The 15,358-nt window shown below is 42.2% G+C and overlaps 1 protein-coding gene across 1 annotated transcript in view; it reads right to left on the reverse strand.

Annotated features, from left to right (window-relative positions):
* Positions 1-1,291: 1,291 nt before the first annotated feature.
* The window catches only part of LOC147730628 (uncharacterized), a 49,982-nt gene continuing 35,915 nt past the window's right edge, over positions 1,292-15,358 (reverse strand). The window contains exon 3 of the mRNA XM_086954093.1: positions 1,292-1,295. Coding sequence (XP_086810219.1) covers positions 1,292-1,295 — 4 coding nt within the window. The remainder of the gene's footprint in view (positions 1,296-15,358) is intronic.

Genomic DNA, 15,358 nt, shown 5'->3' on the forward strand with positions numbered 1-15,358 from the left:
TTTCACCCATGGAGTTCCCCAGGCCTGTATTCTGAGCCCCCTACTGTTCAACCTATATATCACACCTTTGGCAGAAGTCACAGAAAAGTCAGGACTCTCTCTTTTCTCATATGCTGACGATTCTCAAATCATCTTTTCCCTGTCCTCTCACAACAAAAGCCACCCCTCAAAACTCAAAACTGGTCTTATCAACATAGCACACTGGATGCAGCAAAATTTCCTTAAACTAAACAGTGAAAAAACAGAGGTTTTAGTTCTAGGAAAAGAAAAAGAACTATGGAACCCCATACACTGGCCCCCTGAAATGGGCTGCCTCCCCCCTCCATCGTCCCAAGTAAAATATCTAGCTTTTATAATAGATAACTCACTCAGCATGCAACCACAAACCATCAAAGTTGCAGATACCTGTTTTACCATTCTGAAATGGTTAAAACAATTCAGCTGGATGCTACCAGAATCTACCAGAAAAACAGTAGTCAATGCTCTAATAACATCCAGACTCGACTATGGAAACATCCTATACCTAGGAGCAAATACATCTGTTAACCATAGACTGCAATTAGTACAAAATGCTGCAATTAGACTCCTGTGTAAAGTTCCAAGAGCCTCGTCTATCTCAATTCACAGACGTAAACTACATTGGCTCAGAATAGAGAATAGATCCAAATTTAAGGCTTTGAGATTTGTGCATAAAATCTGAACAACTGCGCTCCCCGTTATCTTCAATACCTGGTCAGCCCATACCTACCCTCTCGCAATCTCCACTCTGCCACTCACAGGAGACTTATTGTACCTAAAGTCAAGCGAGCTAGGATGGGTGGAAAAGCCTTTTCCCACCTGGGACCCGCAACATGGAATTCAATACCCACAACTCTTCGAAACGAACCCAACTAGGATCAGTTCCGAAAAGGCTCTAAAAACATGGCTCTTCAATAAATAACCACCATGACCGTCTGTGCTCTTCCGACCTCTCCGTACCTGGCGCCGGGAAACCCTATTTGGGTATTTGTTGCGCATTACAAATGATGCCCATAAGACGTGATGTCTCCCTACTATTAATTAGATACTAAATACAAGATTGTTGCAACAATTAAAAGCTAACTGTGCTGTCCCCTGTAGGTTAAAGTGCATATTTTTTTTGTGTTTGAGAAACTTAAGTAAAAATTCTTCAGCTCTATTTTAGTCAGAACGTTGGGTGTGCAAAATATATTTTTCCACATATAAGAAGTGTACTTAAATGTAAAAAATAAAATTGCCATTTTGCACTCTTATTAAATGTCCGCAAGGGCAGTCACCTGCATGAATATCATACAACAAAGAGGTGAGATACAAGCTCAGTGCACTGTCCATACAGTTTCTATAGTGATGCAGTGATTTCACTAGTGCAGCACGTGCAGACGTAGCGCACATACATTCTCACAGTTCCCGCAAGGCACGGCTAACTCAAACAAAGTCTCCCATGGTCGAAAATTACAGTCAGGGAAAGGAACACCAATATGACACAAAGTACGAGTAATCCAATAATCAGGATTTACGCAAGACTTACTTCATAACAACTTTGAACGCATTCAAAGTCAATGCTAGCATGCAAACTTGCTTTAGAAGTCGTACTCGTGAAAGGCTTCAAATACCTCCTACTCCCCTCTCATTAGAGAAACCATTGCTGCCCTACAGACATATTTTCGTTTCCTTAGTCAGGATAGCTGGAGTTTTCCATTTGTCAGCGATGAACTTGCGTATGAATTTGCACCAACTTTTAGAGGAGTGCTTTTTAGGGGAGGGCAGCAGCAGGTTTCTGGGCACCGGAACCTTTAATAAAGATGACACCAGGGAGAGGTCAGCAAGCATCAACCACAGAGTGCGGGGGCCCCACAGTGCACATCGTGAGCCAGTAAAATGCTGATGGAGGGTTCGCCTGGGAATGGATTGGCCCGTTAGGGGTATGCAAAGTGCAGCGCTGTAATACACAGGGCAGGAGGCTGCAGGGAATAACATGACCGAGCCCGACTGGCATGTACCCGTAAAGAGGGGGGCAGGAAGAGTACCCTGCTCATCGAATATATGGATTACGGGTGCACCGATACGTCATCGAGTAGAAGCGGCGGGGAAGAATAGCAAAATTACTCAAGTTACTCCCCATCGCTGAGTTGCTAATGAGAGGGATAAAACAGTACACTTGATGCGATCGCAAAGGCAGATGGTGCACTAATGGTGGGTAATAGGGCAAAAGAGTCAAAGCGCCAAGCAAGGGTCACAGTACAATACAACGCAGCGGGGGGAATCGGGTGCACCGCGAAGCATTATAGCAGTGTGGGGCCTATCATACAGCTGGCGTAATACGTTTCCGATTGGCAGAAGGCTCACAGAGAGAGACTTATAGTGACAGCAAGGGAAAGCATGTGGAAAGGGCTACTGTGGCATCACTGGGACAGTAGAGAAACAAGCATTGGCAGCACGCGCGGCTGGGAAGTAAATAAACAAGCAACAAACACAAGCGCCTCGCACGGTGGGGGAGAGGGAGGGCGGGCACGATTCACTCGCGGGAGAGATAATTGCTGCTAGATGGTGGCGCGCGCTCCCGCGAGTGAATCTCCTGTTGTGCACGTGTTGCCATTGAATGCATTGGAACGCGTGCACGTGCTTGGTTGAAAAGCCAAAGCGACGGCAAAAGGTCATTTGCCTTTGTAGCGCATGCACGCTGCAAAGATGAGACCTAAAAAGTTATTACCAACAACTGTGGGATTGCGCTGTTTGCAGAATGAAGTGGTTTTCAATGAGAAATGGTGCTTTGAACACAAGTGTGCGGTCTTACCCTTTTTATAAGGACCCAGTGCTGGCAGCATGTGCAGCGGACACGGGTAGGACTCTGCCAGCCTCCATTTCAGGGCAATCAGCTTGCTATCAATGGCAGCGCTAACAAAGCGCGCACCCTGCTCTATGGACTCTGTGGTGTACCATGCAGAACAAAGCAAAATGCACAACCAAACGTCAGAGCTAACATTTGGAACAGAAAGGAGGAAACGCGCTGCGTAAAGAAAAAGATAAACAGACAAATAGGAAAAGTAAAGGACAGAGAAAGGAGAACAATGAAGGCAGAGGAAGGGATGCAGAATGGGGGAAGGCAGGGTATGCCGTAGAAAGGCATAAAAGACTGGGTGGCGGAAGGGAAGGGCACGTTCTAAAGAGAGGAGCACAAAGCGGGCTCCGGAAGAGGAGGGAAGTGAGCGAGTGGAAAATAGAGAGAGGAAACAAAAACGTATATAACAAGGATTAAAGAGAAACACGTGAATTTGTGTGTGCAGAGGAGCCTGCAGGTGGGCGAGGGCTGGGACGGGACACTGCAGTACCTGATCAACTGTTGGGAAAACAAAACTTCACTTTCTGCCCAGTTGAGCCTGTTGGACGAGTCCCGGGGGCTGATCCACACTGACATACGTCCAGCAGCAGCACCCGGCAGCAGAAGGACGAGCGGCTGTCCCCAGCAGATGGGATGTAAACGGTGGCACCCACGCTCACCACGGGCGACTGCAGCAGGAAAACCGCGGTTATACAGAGCTCCAATCCCCACCGAGCAGGGATTATAAAATGAAAAGCACCCAGGAGCGCTCAGCTCTGGTGGACAGTACCGCTTGCAGGGGAAGGGCAGCGCGGTCACAGCGCCAACAAGCACGTCCATGGCCCATGAGCTGGGAGACAACGGACAGGGGAGGGGAGCGGAAACAAAAGGAACATGGACATCAGGAGGGGGCGGGAGAGGAAAGTAAAGAGAGCAGCACTAGCGTGCTGCTTTCGGAGCAACCAAGGGTTCTTTTCCGGTGCAGCTCAAAATGACTGCACACTATTTTTAAAAATAGACAATTGCGCTGTGTAAGTGTTACAATACTGTAGTTAGGCGGTGTTGCTTCCTAAATAACTGGAAGTTACCTATCGGCTAAAGAGCCAATAATAAGCCCGCTAACACATAAAATGACAAAGTTAACCAATGACAAGTGGCAAGAAATAACAAAGCAATAGGCGGAGTTTCACCACCCATATAGACTACTAGATGTCTCGGAGAGACAGCGCATGCGCACTGCCTCTGTGAGACCTAAAAATTATGGATTTAGGGGTGAATGCATGACATTGTTCAGCATTCTGTCCATCAATTGCTCTTTTTGCATTTGTGACCCAGAGTGGGAAGGATATGCACAGAAGTGAGTCCTGGTCCCTCCTTGCCACTGGAGTCAGGCAAGTCTGGCTGATGATGGGTGATACCCCAAAACCAGTCCCAGGATGCTTGTTGGAATCTCAGCTAACTACATCCCCTCAACTCTAGACAATAAACTTTCATAGCAAGGCAAAATCAAAACAGAAAGATCCTTGGATGAATGAAGTTTTAAGAAATATAAGATTTATACATTTCATGATACTTTTGAGTGCTTGCCTTTAACAGACATAACAGGATGTGTAAAGAATACTAGAAAAAGGTCAGTAAATCCATTGGTAATGTAGTATGGCCTACAATGTCAAATGCCCAAGTAAAGAACTTCACACAATTATCTCAGAATTTCGCAATCCAGAAAGCAATCAAGTCTCCACATCAAATGCTCATGACTTCCTCAACAACTTAGTGAAACATTACATAACTTAAGTCGATATATTGGAAGCCTGTCTTCAATCAAGAAAACTGCTGCCCTGATTAGAGAACTAAAGAGCACTGAGGCAGAAGAAGCACTGACATCTATTGCTTCCTTCCAAGAAATTACAATGCAAGTGTTTGAGAACATGGTCTGGCAGCCCATGAGACCATCAGCCCCCTGCCCTCCATTAATGTTTAGGAAGATTCCTCCATCAACACGGCAATTGTACCAGTCAGAGCAGTTCTTTTAACCATAGGAATTTTTCCAGTAGAAGTAAGAAGGCATACATAAGCCCAATACTCAAGAACAACTAACCAGACACACAGGACCCTAACAATTACAGTCTAGTCTCCGATGGACCTTTCCCACACAAAATCATGGGCAGGAGGACCTTTTGTGCAGCTATCTGAATTCCAAGAATGTCACCTTTTCTCAGACCACCAAAGAGGAATTCACCCAGGAAGAGGTAATAATTCAACCTTAGCTGCAATTTGGGATCACCTAAAAAATATTGATTACAAAAATGGTGTAGCTGCATTATTACTTTAAATCTGCCAGTGATCTTTGACACAGTTCAGAATAATACTCAGATTTAAACAAGTGGGTGGAGGTATCGTTATTCTTTCTTCAATTTCTTCTTATCAGCACAACAGCTCTTACTCGATTTATATACTCCTTTTTTCATTTGCTCCTTACTACATGAAAACTGGACTTCCACAAGGATCCATCATCTCACAGCTAATCTTCAACCTCTCTATGGCATCACTACCATACCTAATTAACTGTCACAGGCTTACTTGCTATACCTATGTGGTCAATATATAAATCATTTTCAATCTGAACTTTCACAAGGAGTTAGGAAAATCACAAATCACCAGCTGCCTTATTGCCTGATTCATGAAAGATATGTAACCATTGTCAAATAAGTGCTTCAAAAGCAGAAATACTAACCTGTGGCAAATGGAAGATTAATGATCTACTATCTTTTTGGCTGAATGAAGTGGGGTCAAGAAAAAAAATAGCAAAAGGGTTATGAAATGTTAGATATGGAATGGACTCTCTTTGAATGCCTAAGTGGAAAAGCTGTCTAGATGGACTTAGAACACAATGAAAAGATGCAACCACATTTTCGGATAACTTGGATTCCCTCAAAAAGTCCAGGCAACTACATCACTGATATTTTCAGAATTTGAGTACGCTCATGGACTATACCACAGCTATCTCAACCTTGCATAGACTAAAGAGAATTCAGCAGCAAGGCTGCTTCTAAATGCACATTTTTTGGTTGAGCATTTGAGACTTCTTGTATATACTTTAGCATATACATATATGTGTATGTACTTTGTGGGCCCTGGAGATCGGCCCTAGGACTTGTCTGCTTCTGCCAATGGACTTTTTTTCCCTTCAACTGCCTCTATTTAACTGTCTTGACAGAAAACGACCAGTAGGTGTCAGTAAAATTCCAGAATTGCTTTCTACTTGTTTAACTGCCTTTATTTCACTGTCTTGATAGAAAACGACCACTAGAGGTCAGTAAAATACCAGAATTGCTTTCTGCTGAGGGACTTCCTTTTTTAAATTTTTCTGGCATCTGCCTCTATTTAACTTTCTTGATAGAAAACGACCAGCAGAGGTCAGTAAAATACTAGAATCAGTTTAGCATTCTCTAGATACCAGTCCACAGAAAATTGCACCTGTAGACAATAATATTTTTTTTAAATCTTGTATTTTCAGTGATTTGACCACAGAAGGCCATGATTTTATTTTAAAAACAGAGCATTGGACTATACCATTTCCTGCTGAAAGGCCATATTTCACTGCATGTGTTCCCATACCTGGCGTGTCATACAGTTTGGTGCTTAATTTCCCTCCATGTTAAGGAACAGTGAATGTTTCAGCACCCAGGCTATTGTGCCGCATAGCTAAATACATATAAGGTCCCAAAGCTGAGACCGATTGCATTGCAAATGCTTGTTTAACATGCATCTCTCCTTTTATCAAGTTACGGCTCTCCTCTGACTTCGATTTTAAAGATCTTATTTCAAACTACTATGCATTACCCCTAAGGTGATAAATGTTAAGGGAGTGAAACTCCTGCAATAAACAAATCTTCATATATTCCACACTGATACGGCTCCAAATTTATTAATTCCAGCCTACAGCAAGAAAACCCATGGTGGCACTAAAATCCCCATTCACACCGCCAAACTATGGAATTCACAACATGCAAAGACAAGAGCAACTAAGGATTGTCTGCAATCCAAAAGAATAGTAAGGAATTGGTTGTTACCAACATGTCTTATCTGAGAAGATCCACATTTTCATGAAACACTAATACTATAGTTACTACAGATTCTCACCAATCGGTCTACTGACAGATGCTCAGCACAGGAATAAATATGACATCAGTATTAAATGCCTCCAAGGGAAATTGTACATATGACGTTACTCTCAGAGGATGAGAACCATAAAATCACATAATAGTATGTTGAAAGCACGATGTAAAGAAAAATATTTTTTATTTTCACACTGTCAAATCTTCTGGGTGAAATGGAGGAAATGGAGGAAACAGATTATGAGAGGGACGTTTGTAGGGTATGCTACCAGAATGTAGTGTAGTTCCTAGTTTCCCACTAGGCCCTGCGCATTGGAATAACATAAACAGTAGTATCGACGTAGAAGTGCGGATCTTCCAGGCCTCCACTGACTATGCTAAACTTAATTGGGTGTGTTACCAACTAGCTCAGAGGTCACTGGAAACTTTCTTCTCTACATAGGAAGTGATCAGCTTCCCTGGCACAGACAAGAAGGGATTCAGCTTTCCAACAACCGTGCAACATGACAACTTTGCTCCTCAGATTAAGAGTCAATCTCTAGGGTCGTGTGAAACAATAGACATGTATTTCACTCAGTCAGGTTAGTGCAGTTTACTTTCACGAGATGTAGAGAATAGAGAGACGGGCGTTTGTCAATAAAGGGTTAACATTTATTGAACAGTCTTTCTTCTCGTACAAGAGAAATGTATTGCCACAATTGCAAGACTTGTTATTATAAAAAGTACGTACAGTAAGATAAGGATTGCGAAAAATACCGTAAAAGCATTGATATGGTTTCTTAGCTATACAATGGTTTAAAAGTAATAAAACATATATACATTCATATATACATTAGGCTAAAATACTCAACTGGTGCTTCTAACTAAGCCTACCCCAGTGTGCCTGACCTAAGCCTAACACGTGGAAGGGGAGTAAGTAAGTAGCTCTAAGTTAAGTTGGTTTTGCCAAGGTTTGCTTCAAGAATTCTCATCTAAGGGTTTAGTCAACACCATACCTCTGAATAGAATGATGGAGGTCTGGTATCTCCTTCAGGAGGAACTCGGTATCCCAGTCACCCGCGAGGGCAGACCAGAAACGCTGGCGCTGGATTTCTCAGCAGAAGAAATGCAGCGTCTCTCTTCAGCGCGTCGAGGAAGGAGGGGGGGACAGCGTCCGCGGGCAGCTTGGCATCTGCTGGGCTTTTCGCAGAGGGACGGCTGTTCAGCTCCTAGTTACACTACATCATCGTTCGCGCTTTAGCAGCGATAATGGTATCAGCAGCTTCACCACCAAAGGGACAGCAGCAGCATCAGCGTACTGCATACAGCCTACAACAGCAATGGGACACCAGCAATTGCTTAAGGCAACGTTGGTAGTATTTATACCTGACAGGTGCCTGGTTTGACGCAAGTTTGCTGGACATAAGACGTCAATTAAAGATGTCACTAGGAAGTGATAGCTATCAGTTGCTCATTAGAGTTCCATTACTAATCAAAACACAGCAAGCGGGGATTTCCAGGTTTGCTGAGTTTTTATCTTGTTGAAGAACTCGGAGTGTTAATCTAGGAATATCAGATAGTGACTTCTGCTCTGTCATTGCACTAATTGGTTGCAAAGGAAGTGGCAGAAAACTATGCTAGAATGTGGCTCTGTTCGTGTGAGGCCAGAGATGACTTTCTGAATATCGCACTTGAACGGTTATGCCAATATAGGGAATAAATGGATTTATAGCCGAATAGGGGCATAAGGTCACAGTATCGATCAGGAACCTAGATAAACACGCAACACCCACTCCACGTTTTCATGTCCATCAAATTACTAAAACTAGAGCAATTAGATGCATGTGTAACATTGCCCACCCCAAAATACATAAATGCATTCGAAATAGGCGTATATTGTAATACGTGAAATTTAGGTACTGCACGTTTTTGAAGCATAGAAATCATTCAAAAATTATTGCATATGGAATCAATGAACGATTATGCAAAAAGAATTACACATGAAATACCAGAAGAAGGGCGAGATAAATCATCACATATAAATGCATTGCAATAAATGTGTGCTAGAGGCTGATGTAAGTTGTTATGTCTCTAGATGTGTTTAGAAATAGAAGTTTGAAGCTTCTGTTCTCTAAGAATAGTTTTTACGTTAAGCAAAGAATTGTTCGTGCCAAAAAAAGGTCAATATTAAAAAAAATCCAATTCAAAAGAATTATTGCTTGAACGGGGAAATAGAGTTCCAACGCTTTTTGCAGTTTTTGTTGATCAAAACTGAAGGCCGAATTCAGAGTTCATGGGAACGCTGTGTGTCGGAAAGCTTCTCAAAAGTTATTGTTTCTGTACGGGTGAGAACATCGTATCAGAGAGGCTCTCAAAGAATTGGTCTACAAAATCAGGTGACAGTTCAACCAAATTCGATAGTGCTGTAACTTGGCAGGTGTGAGAATGATTGTTGTCATCATAGTCGGGTTCAGCAATGCTCACAGAAGGTCGTACCTGGGTGATGCTGCTTTTGTCACTCGCTCCACTGTTACCACCTAGTCGTAGTACAGGAGTCTCAACGAATGCTGTCATCAGGATTGGTAGCCGCTGGGGACAACACAATGCGTGAGCCGTTATTGGACTGAGCAAAGTATCGACGTCCATTGGTACTGCTGATGGAAGTGAAAGACAGATGTCCAACACGCATTCATCTCCACATAGCATACATCGAAGTACCGGTAAGATACAGTTCTGCCATATAGGTCTGAATGAAAGGAACCAGGTCAAGTTTAGATCTCTCAGCCTGGCCAATCCGAGGACGTTAGTTATCCTGTCCCGGTAGCGCATTGCTAGGATTGTCTCTTCCATTCCCATGGGAGCTATGTCTGAGTTTCGGCTTGCCATAACGAAGCAGGACGGACAAAAATAAAATCCCTGCAACGAGTCCCAAAAATAGTGGTATGCCGCCAAAAACAGAGTGCACAAAATTAGGAACGATTCCCAAAATTGCTTGAAAAGGTGTTAGCAGTCTCGTAAAAATCGTCTTAAATATGCCTGGGATGCTCGTGGCACTAGACATGTTAAGGAGTTGGCTGAGCATTTCTACGAAATGCACGGGGCAATTTGTTGATAAAAGTTCATGAACTTCAGTAGCTGTCCTTGCAACTAGAAGATCATACGTCTCTTTTGATGACGTTATGGGCACTGTTGTCTGCAAAAGCACAGACTTCATTTTGCTTAAAGTATCAATTCGTATAGAATAGAGATTCAGACGAGGCCAGATGGGAGTCACTGTGTCTGCAGGCCCACTCGGGAACAATGCTTGCATACAGCATTTGACCATGGATGTTACACTTACTAGATAACTTTTCCCTGGCACTAGGCCACAACATCTGTGATCCGTTCTAAGAATGTAACTCCCGTTTGCAAGTTGCATAAAGAAGGGCACTATCTGAGTTGCAGGTTTCACTAGCTGGTGGCATGAAAGGTTGTTAGAATTTCCATCACATGCTCCGTGTAAATTAATACCCTGACACAAAAGTATACCGCTTAGTGAATGTTTACAATTTTCACCACTAAGAAATACATTTTTGTCGCTGTCACTATAGCAAGAATGTGTGTATGGTAATTTCCATTCTGATTTTACATATCCTTTACCCAATTGTTCATACTGGCCAGCAGGTATGTACTCAAGGCACTTTTTAAATCGGAAAGTTGTTATCGGAATTGTGATAATTCAGTGTATTATCCATTCAATGACAGGACTCTCTGACATTGTCAATGGTAATCTCTCAAGTTTTTCGATGCTCAGGATTGTATAGTCTGCTCCTTTCTGTGCCAAACGGATCGGTTTATCAGTAAGGTTAAAAATGGAAAATAATGACGTTGTGTTGATTAAACGCCAAGGCACATAGCCTGAACGAAGATTTTGCAGCGTCCAGCCTAATTGTATAATAGAACGTAATTGCGACTGGCCATGTTGTAACATTAGCAAGTCTCTATCTATCACATCAAAGGCAGAGGATACAATATTGTCCAAGGAATATATTCTGGAAGACAGAGTCATTAACCCATTGTCTACTACAGAAAGTGATTTTTCCAAATTAATACGATCAATTTCTCGTATTTTTTCTGCTGTTTCAATTTGTTTGACTTTCCAAGCCTCGTTGTAAGCAGCATAGATACTGGTCGCTATGAAACGCTTTTGACGCTGTTTGCGTGGTCCAAGAATGAAATCGCGCAAATCAGCACCATCTTTTAGTAAAGACAAGTGTTGCTTAATTTCAGCCAGTGTGGATGATGTTAGCCATTCAAGGCAGAGTTTCCCTACACTGTATGTTGTTATTATCCCTGGATGTTGTCTCTGGGAGTATCTCGGGTCTAGTCTGGTCATTTTTAACCCCTGTGTTTTTTTCAGGAATCTATCTTGACAGCTGTTTGTGTCAGTAGGCCAGATTAACCACTTTTTCCAATCAGGATGTGTTCTGTTAAAATGTAAAATTTGTGTTACGTCTAACTCAATATCTGTAGTTGTATTTTCAGGTATTGGCTTTGGAATAGACGGTTTTTTAAGCTCTTTGATCTTAGCTAGGCCAAGACAAGATGTTTGGTGTATTGTGTCATTTAAAAACATCATTTGTTCTGGTATCATGCAGGTTCTAAATAGTGCTTCAATGCCTTGTACCTGCCAATCTTTTGTACCCCAAATTGTTTTCGTTTCAACATTATTTTTCCAATAATCAAAACCAAATGTCATCATTTTGTCATAAAATGCTTCTGAATATATCAATTTAGAATTTGTCAGCATTGTTTTCATTCCTGTTTTATCTAACAGTTTGTAATAAAACGTTTCTGCATCACTGGTGTTAAACCCTGAGAAGTATTTGAATATCTCAAAAAATGCTTTAGAACTGCTTTTAGGTGGTGTAGCACAATGTTCCCATTGATCATACATAAAAACATTTCTAGGCTGTGCAGATTTATGCAAGTAATGATCACCATAGTGTGTGTAGAAAAATAACTGCTCATAACTAGATGAACCTTGTAAATAATCATGTTCTGTGAATCTAGCTGACATTACTAAATCAGACATCATGTCATTAATACTGTCCCAATCATCAGAGAATGTACTAGGTTTTACAAAGTCACTTAAGGAAACCTTCAGTTGATGAGGATACTTCAGGATTTCGACCGGACCATATATCTCATAGTCTGTTTTCTCCCATACTACCCCACCAGGTATTGGAATTGCTGTGACATTTACTGTTGACAGTTCTCTTTTCTTCACGTGTGATGATCTGTGTGGTTTCAGGACTAGGTTGATTTTCTGACTTGCTGTGTCCATTCAATTGTAATAAACTTTCCTAAAATTAAAACTAAAAGTAGGCATAGTAGGAGTATGAATACCCTTGAAATAATCCAATGCTCAATCAACGGTGAATCCAGATATAATTCTTTGATTTGTTGAAGGAGTCCTGTTGTATTTTCTTTAGAATACTTTTTTGTTTCTGGCATCACTTCTGGGTCGTTTTGATCTTCAGAGAAGTTGTCGAAGTTGATGAAATAACCAGAGGCAGTTCTGTCAATTGATGGGATTGTTCTTTCAATCTGTCTCTCCGTAGCACTTTCTGATGCCACATTAGTGTAGACTGGTGTTGTTTCTTGACGAACTGTTTCAATCTGTGTCTCAAGAGGCACAAGTTCCATGGCATTATTGCATAGTCCTTCATTGTGCACTGCAGGCTGATCAAATGTGATTAGTCTTTCAGTTTGAACCTCTTGGATTGTTGCAAGTTTGGGTATTCTGTTGTTTCTTGGGAGTCCACTGGGCCTACTGTTGATTCTAGGCCACATGCTTGTGGTTTTACCAGGTCGATAGACACAACTCTGTTCTCCTTTTTACCAGCAAGGGGCGGTAGCACAACTGATCTTGTTCCGGTGACTGCCAAGACAGGTACTGCTTTTCTGTAAGAAGGCTCAAATTTCTTCTTCACCGCGATCTTTTCTCTGACTAGATCCCCAATCTTTGGAATCCAGACAGGCCTTGCTGGGGCTGTTGCTTGTGGTGCCTCGTCAGTGGTATCTGGCTGTTGCTTTAACTTTATGTTGCTTAAGGATTTTCTTGTTTCATTCAGTTCCTGTAAAACAGCCAAACGATCTTTGATGTCAAAGTCTGTTGTTTTTTCTTGTACCACTGACATCTGACTATCGAGGTCCTGAATGTTCATTCTAATTCCGAACAATAGTTCCTATGGGCTGAAACCTTTTAGAGAATTTCTTGGCAAGTTATTAAGACTAGTTTGGACACTTATTAAATGTTTGACCCACCCAGCGCCTGAACCTAATACCTTCGCTGTTATAGATCGCTTTATGTCCCGGTTTTTTCTTTCAACCACACTATTCCCTTCGGGGTGCGATGGACAAGAATACCGCAACCCAATTCCCATGCCGGCCATGGCCTCCTTATAAGCTCGAGAGCTGAAAGCAGGACCCTGGTCAGAATGGAACGTGGTAATTGCGTATATGCCGATGTGGACTCGCAAATCTTTTATAACAGTTCTAGGCGTCAGCCGAGTGCTGGAGGCCACATTTTTAGGTGTGTTTAGCCTTAACTGTGTACAATGGGACGCGCTTCTCTTCTTTGATTGCGCAGATAGACCGCCTTATGCTGTCTAGCAGGGATCCTGAAACTACACTGGCCTGTTCATTACTGCGATCTCTGTTGCAGTCTTCACAATTTTGAGCAAAACATTGAATATCTATGCTCATTCCTGGCCACCAGTACTCTGATTGTAATTCTTTCAGAGAGTCTTTAATTGTTTGGTGTCTCTGACCCAACCCCATGTTTGCTTCCAGTAAGAGGAAGCCCCTCCTGCTCCTGTTTGGAATTACTCTGTCCCCCACTCCAGGGATTTGAGCAAAAGGAACGGAGTTTGCATCGATTACGTATGCATAATTGAGTGGATAGTTCACGGGTAGTGCTGCACAGTCGCCTTTTACGGTCGTTTTTACTGCCAGCATGGTTTCCCCGTCTATGTATTTATCTGTACGCTTTTTTGTGGCCACGGAAGCCGGGTTAGTTGCTTCCGCTGTGGCTGTATTAGCCAATGAATTCCCTGCAACGTGAACGCCATCACGTTGAAGACTCTGTGCGTGTACCACGTGAGTCTTTTGTAGTTCTTTGTGTAAAAGAGCTACTTGTTTCCAGAGCAATTTATGCTTTATTGTGGCACCTGTGTCATCTTTGTAGTCGTTTTTAATCCACCTCTGCAATTTATTGTTGTAAGAGTTGACGCAAAAATGAGAATCGCCCACGATAAGTGTCGGGAATTCACGTTCTGCATTTTCGAGCGCCATCTTTAAACATCTGATTTCAGTTCTCTGAACCGAACAGTACTTTACAGATTCAGTTTTTGTTACTTTCGGTCTGAATTTACCGCACAGCCAACGACCTTTAATAATCGCACATGCTGCATCGTAGGATTTTCTCTCTACGTTGAAATGCTGTACAAATCCATCTGTATAGATTATACAGGCGTACTGTGGGAGAGGCAGAATTTCGATTGGCAGAGGATATTCTTCTTCATATTCTAAATCATTCAGTTCTTCGAATTGCGGGGCGAAATAGTATTTCACATCTTCCGCTCCTAGAGAATCTAAACACTGTATCCATTTCGGATCCAGTGACACTGTAGGCAGGTTTACTGGGCTGAATAGCGCCTCGAAGGCAGATTCCGCTGTAAGGATATTAATCCGTTTGCCGTGTGCTAGTTCTCTTTCATTTGTTAATGCGATTTGCACTGCTTTCACAGTTCTTTCTGTGTGACCGAATGCTTTTTCTGCTTGTGTGTACAAGTGAGATTTAATTGAAATTGGTACCTTTTCTCCCTCATTAGAGGTTAGGCAAGTGAATCCGCATCTTCCTGAGATGACTTGGATTACAAGGTCGCGTGTGTTGTCACGTGCATCTAATTTTGTTTTTGCTAACATGTCTGTTTGCAGTGATCTCAAAATTTCTGTGTGTTTCTGAGTCCAATTTATTTGTTTAAAATCAGGTTTAATTAGTTCGTAGAGAGGTTTAACCCTCTCTGCGTAATTTAGGATGTAAGTTCTTCCGAAATTCAGAAAACCTAGTATTGATTGTAAATTCTTCAGCGTTTTTGGAGCTTGGAGTACAGCACACTTCTCTAAGAAGTTGTCCGCTAGGCTTTTCCCTTCACTTGATAATTCGTAGCCTAAAAATAGTACTGTCAGATGGGCAATTCTGGACTTTTTAAAGTTGAATTTGTAACCCTCTGCTGCGAACCCAAGTATAATGGTGTTCACTCTTTTCAAGTGAGTATCCAAGTCGTCGTCTGTGAGATAGATATCATCTACGTAAGATAATGCCTCATCATCATAGATTTGTAGTAACTCTGTTACCCTAGCTGAGAATAGTCCTGGG

This window comes from Lissotriton vulgaris, chromosome 2_1 (genome assembly GCF_964263255.1).
Source record: "Lissotriton vulgaris chromosome 2_1, aLisVul1.2, whole genome shotgun sequence".
NCBI classification, from domain to species: domain Eukaryota; kingdom Metazoa; phylum Chordata; class Amphibia; order Caudata; family Salamandridae; genus Lissotriton; species Lissotriton vulgaris.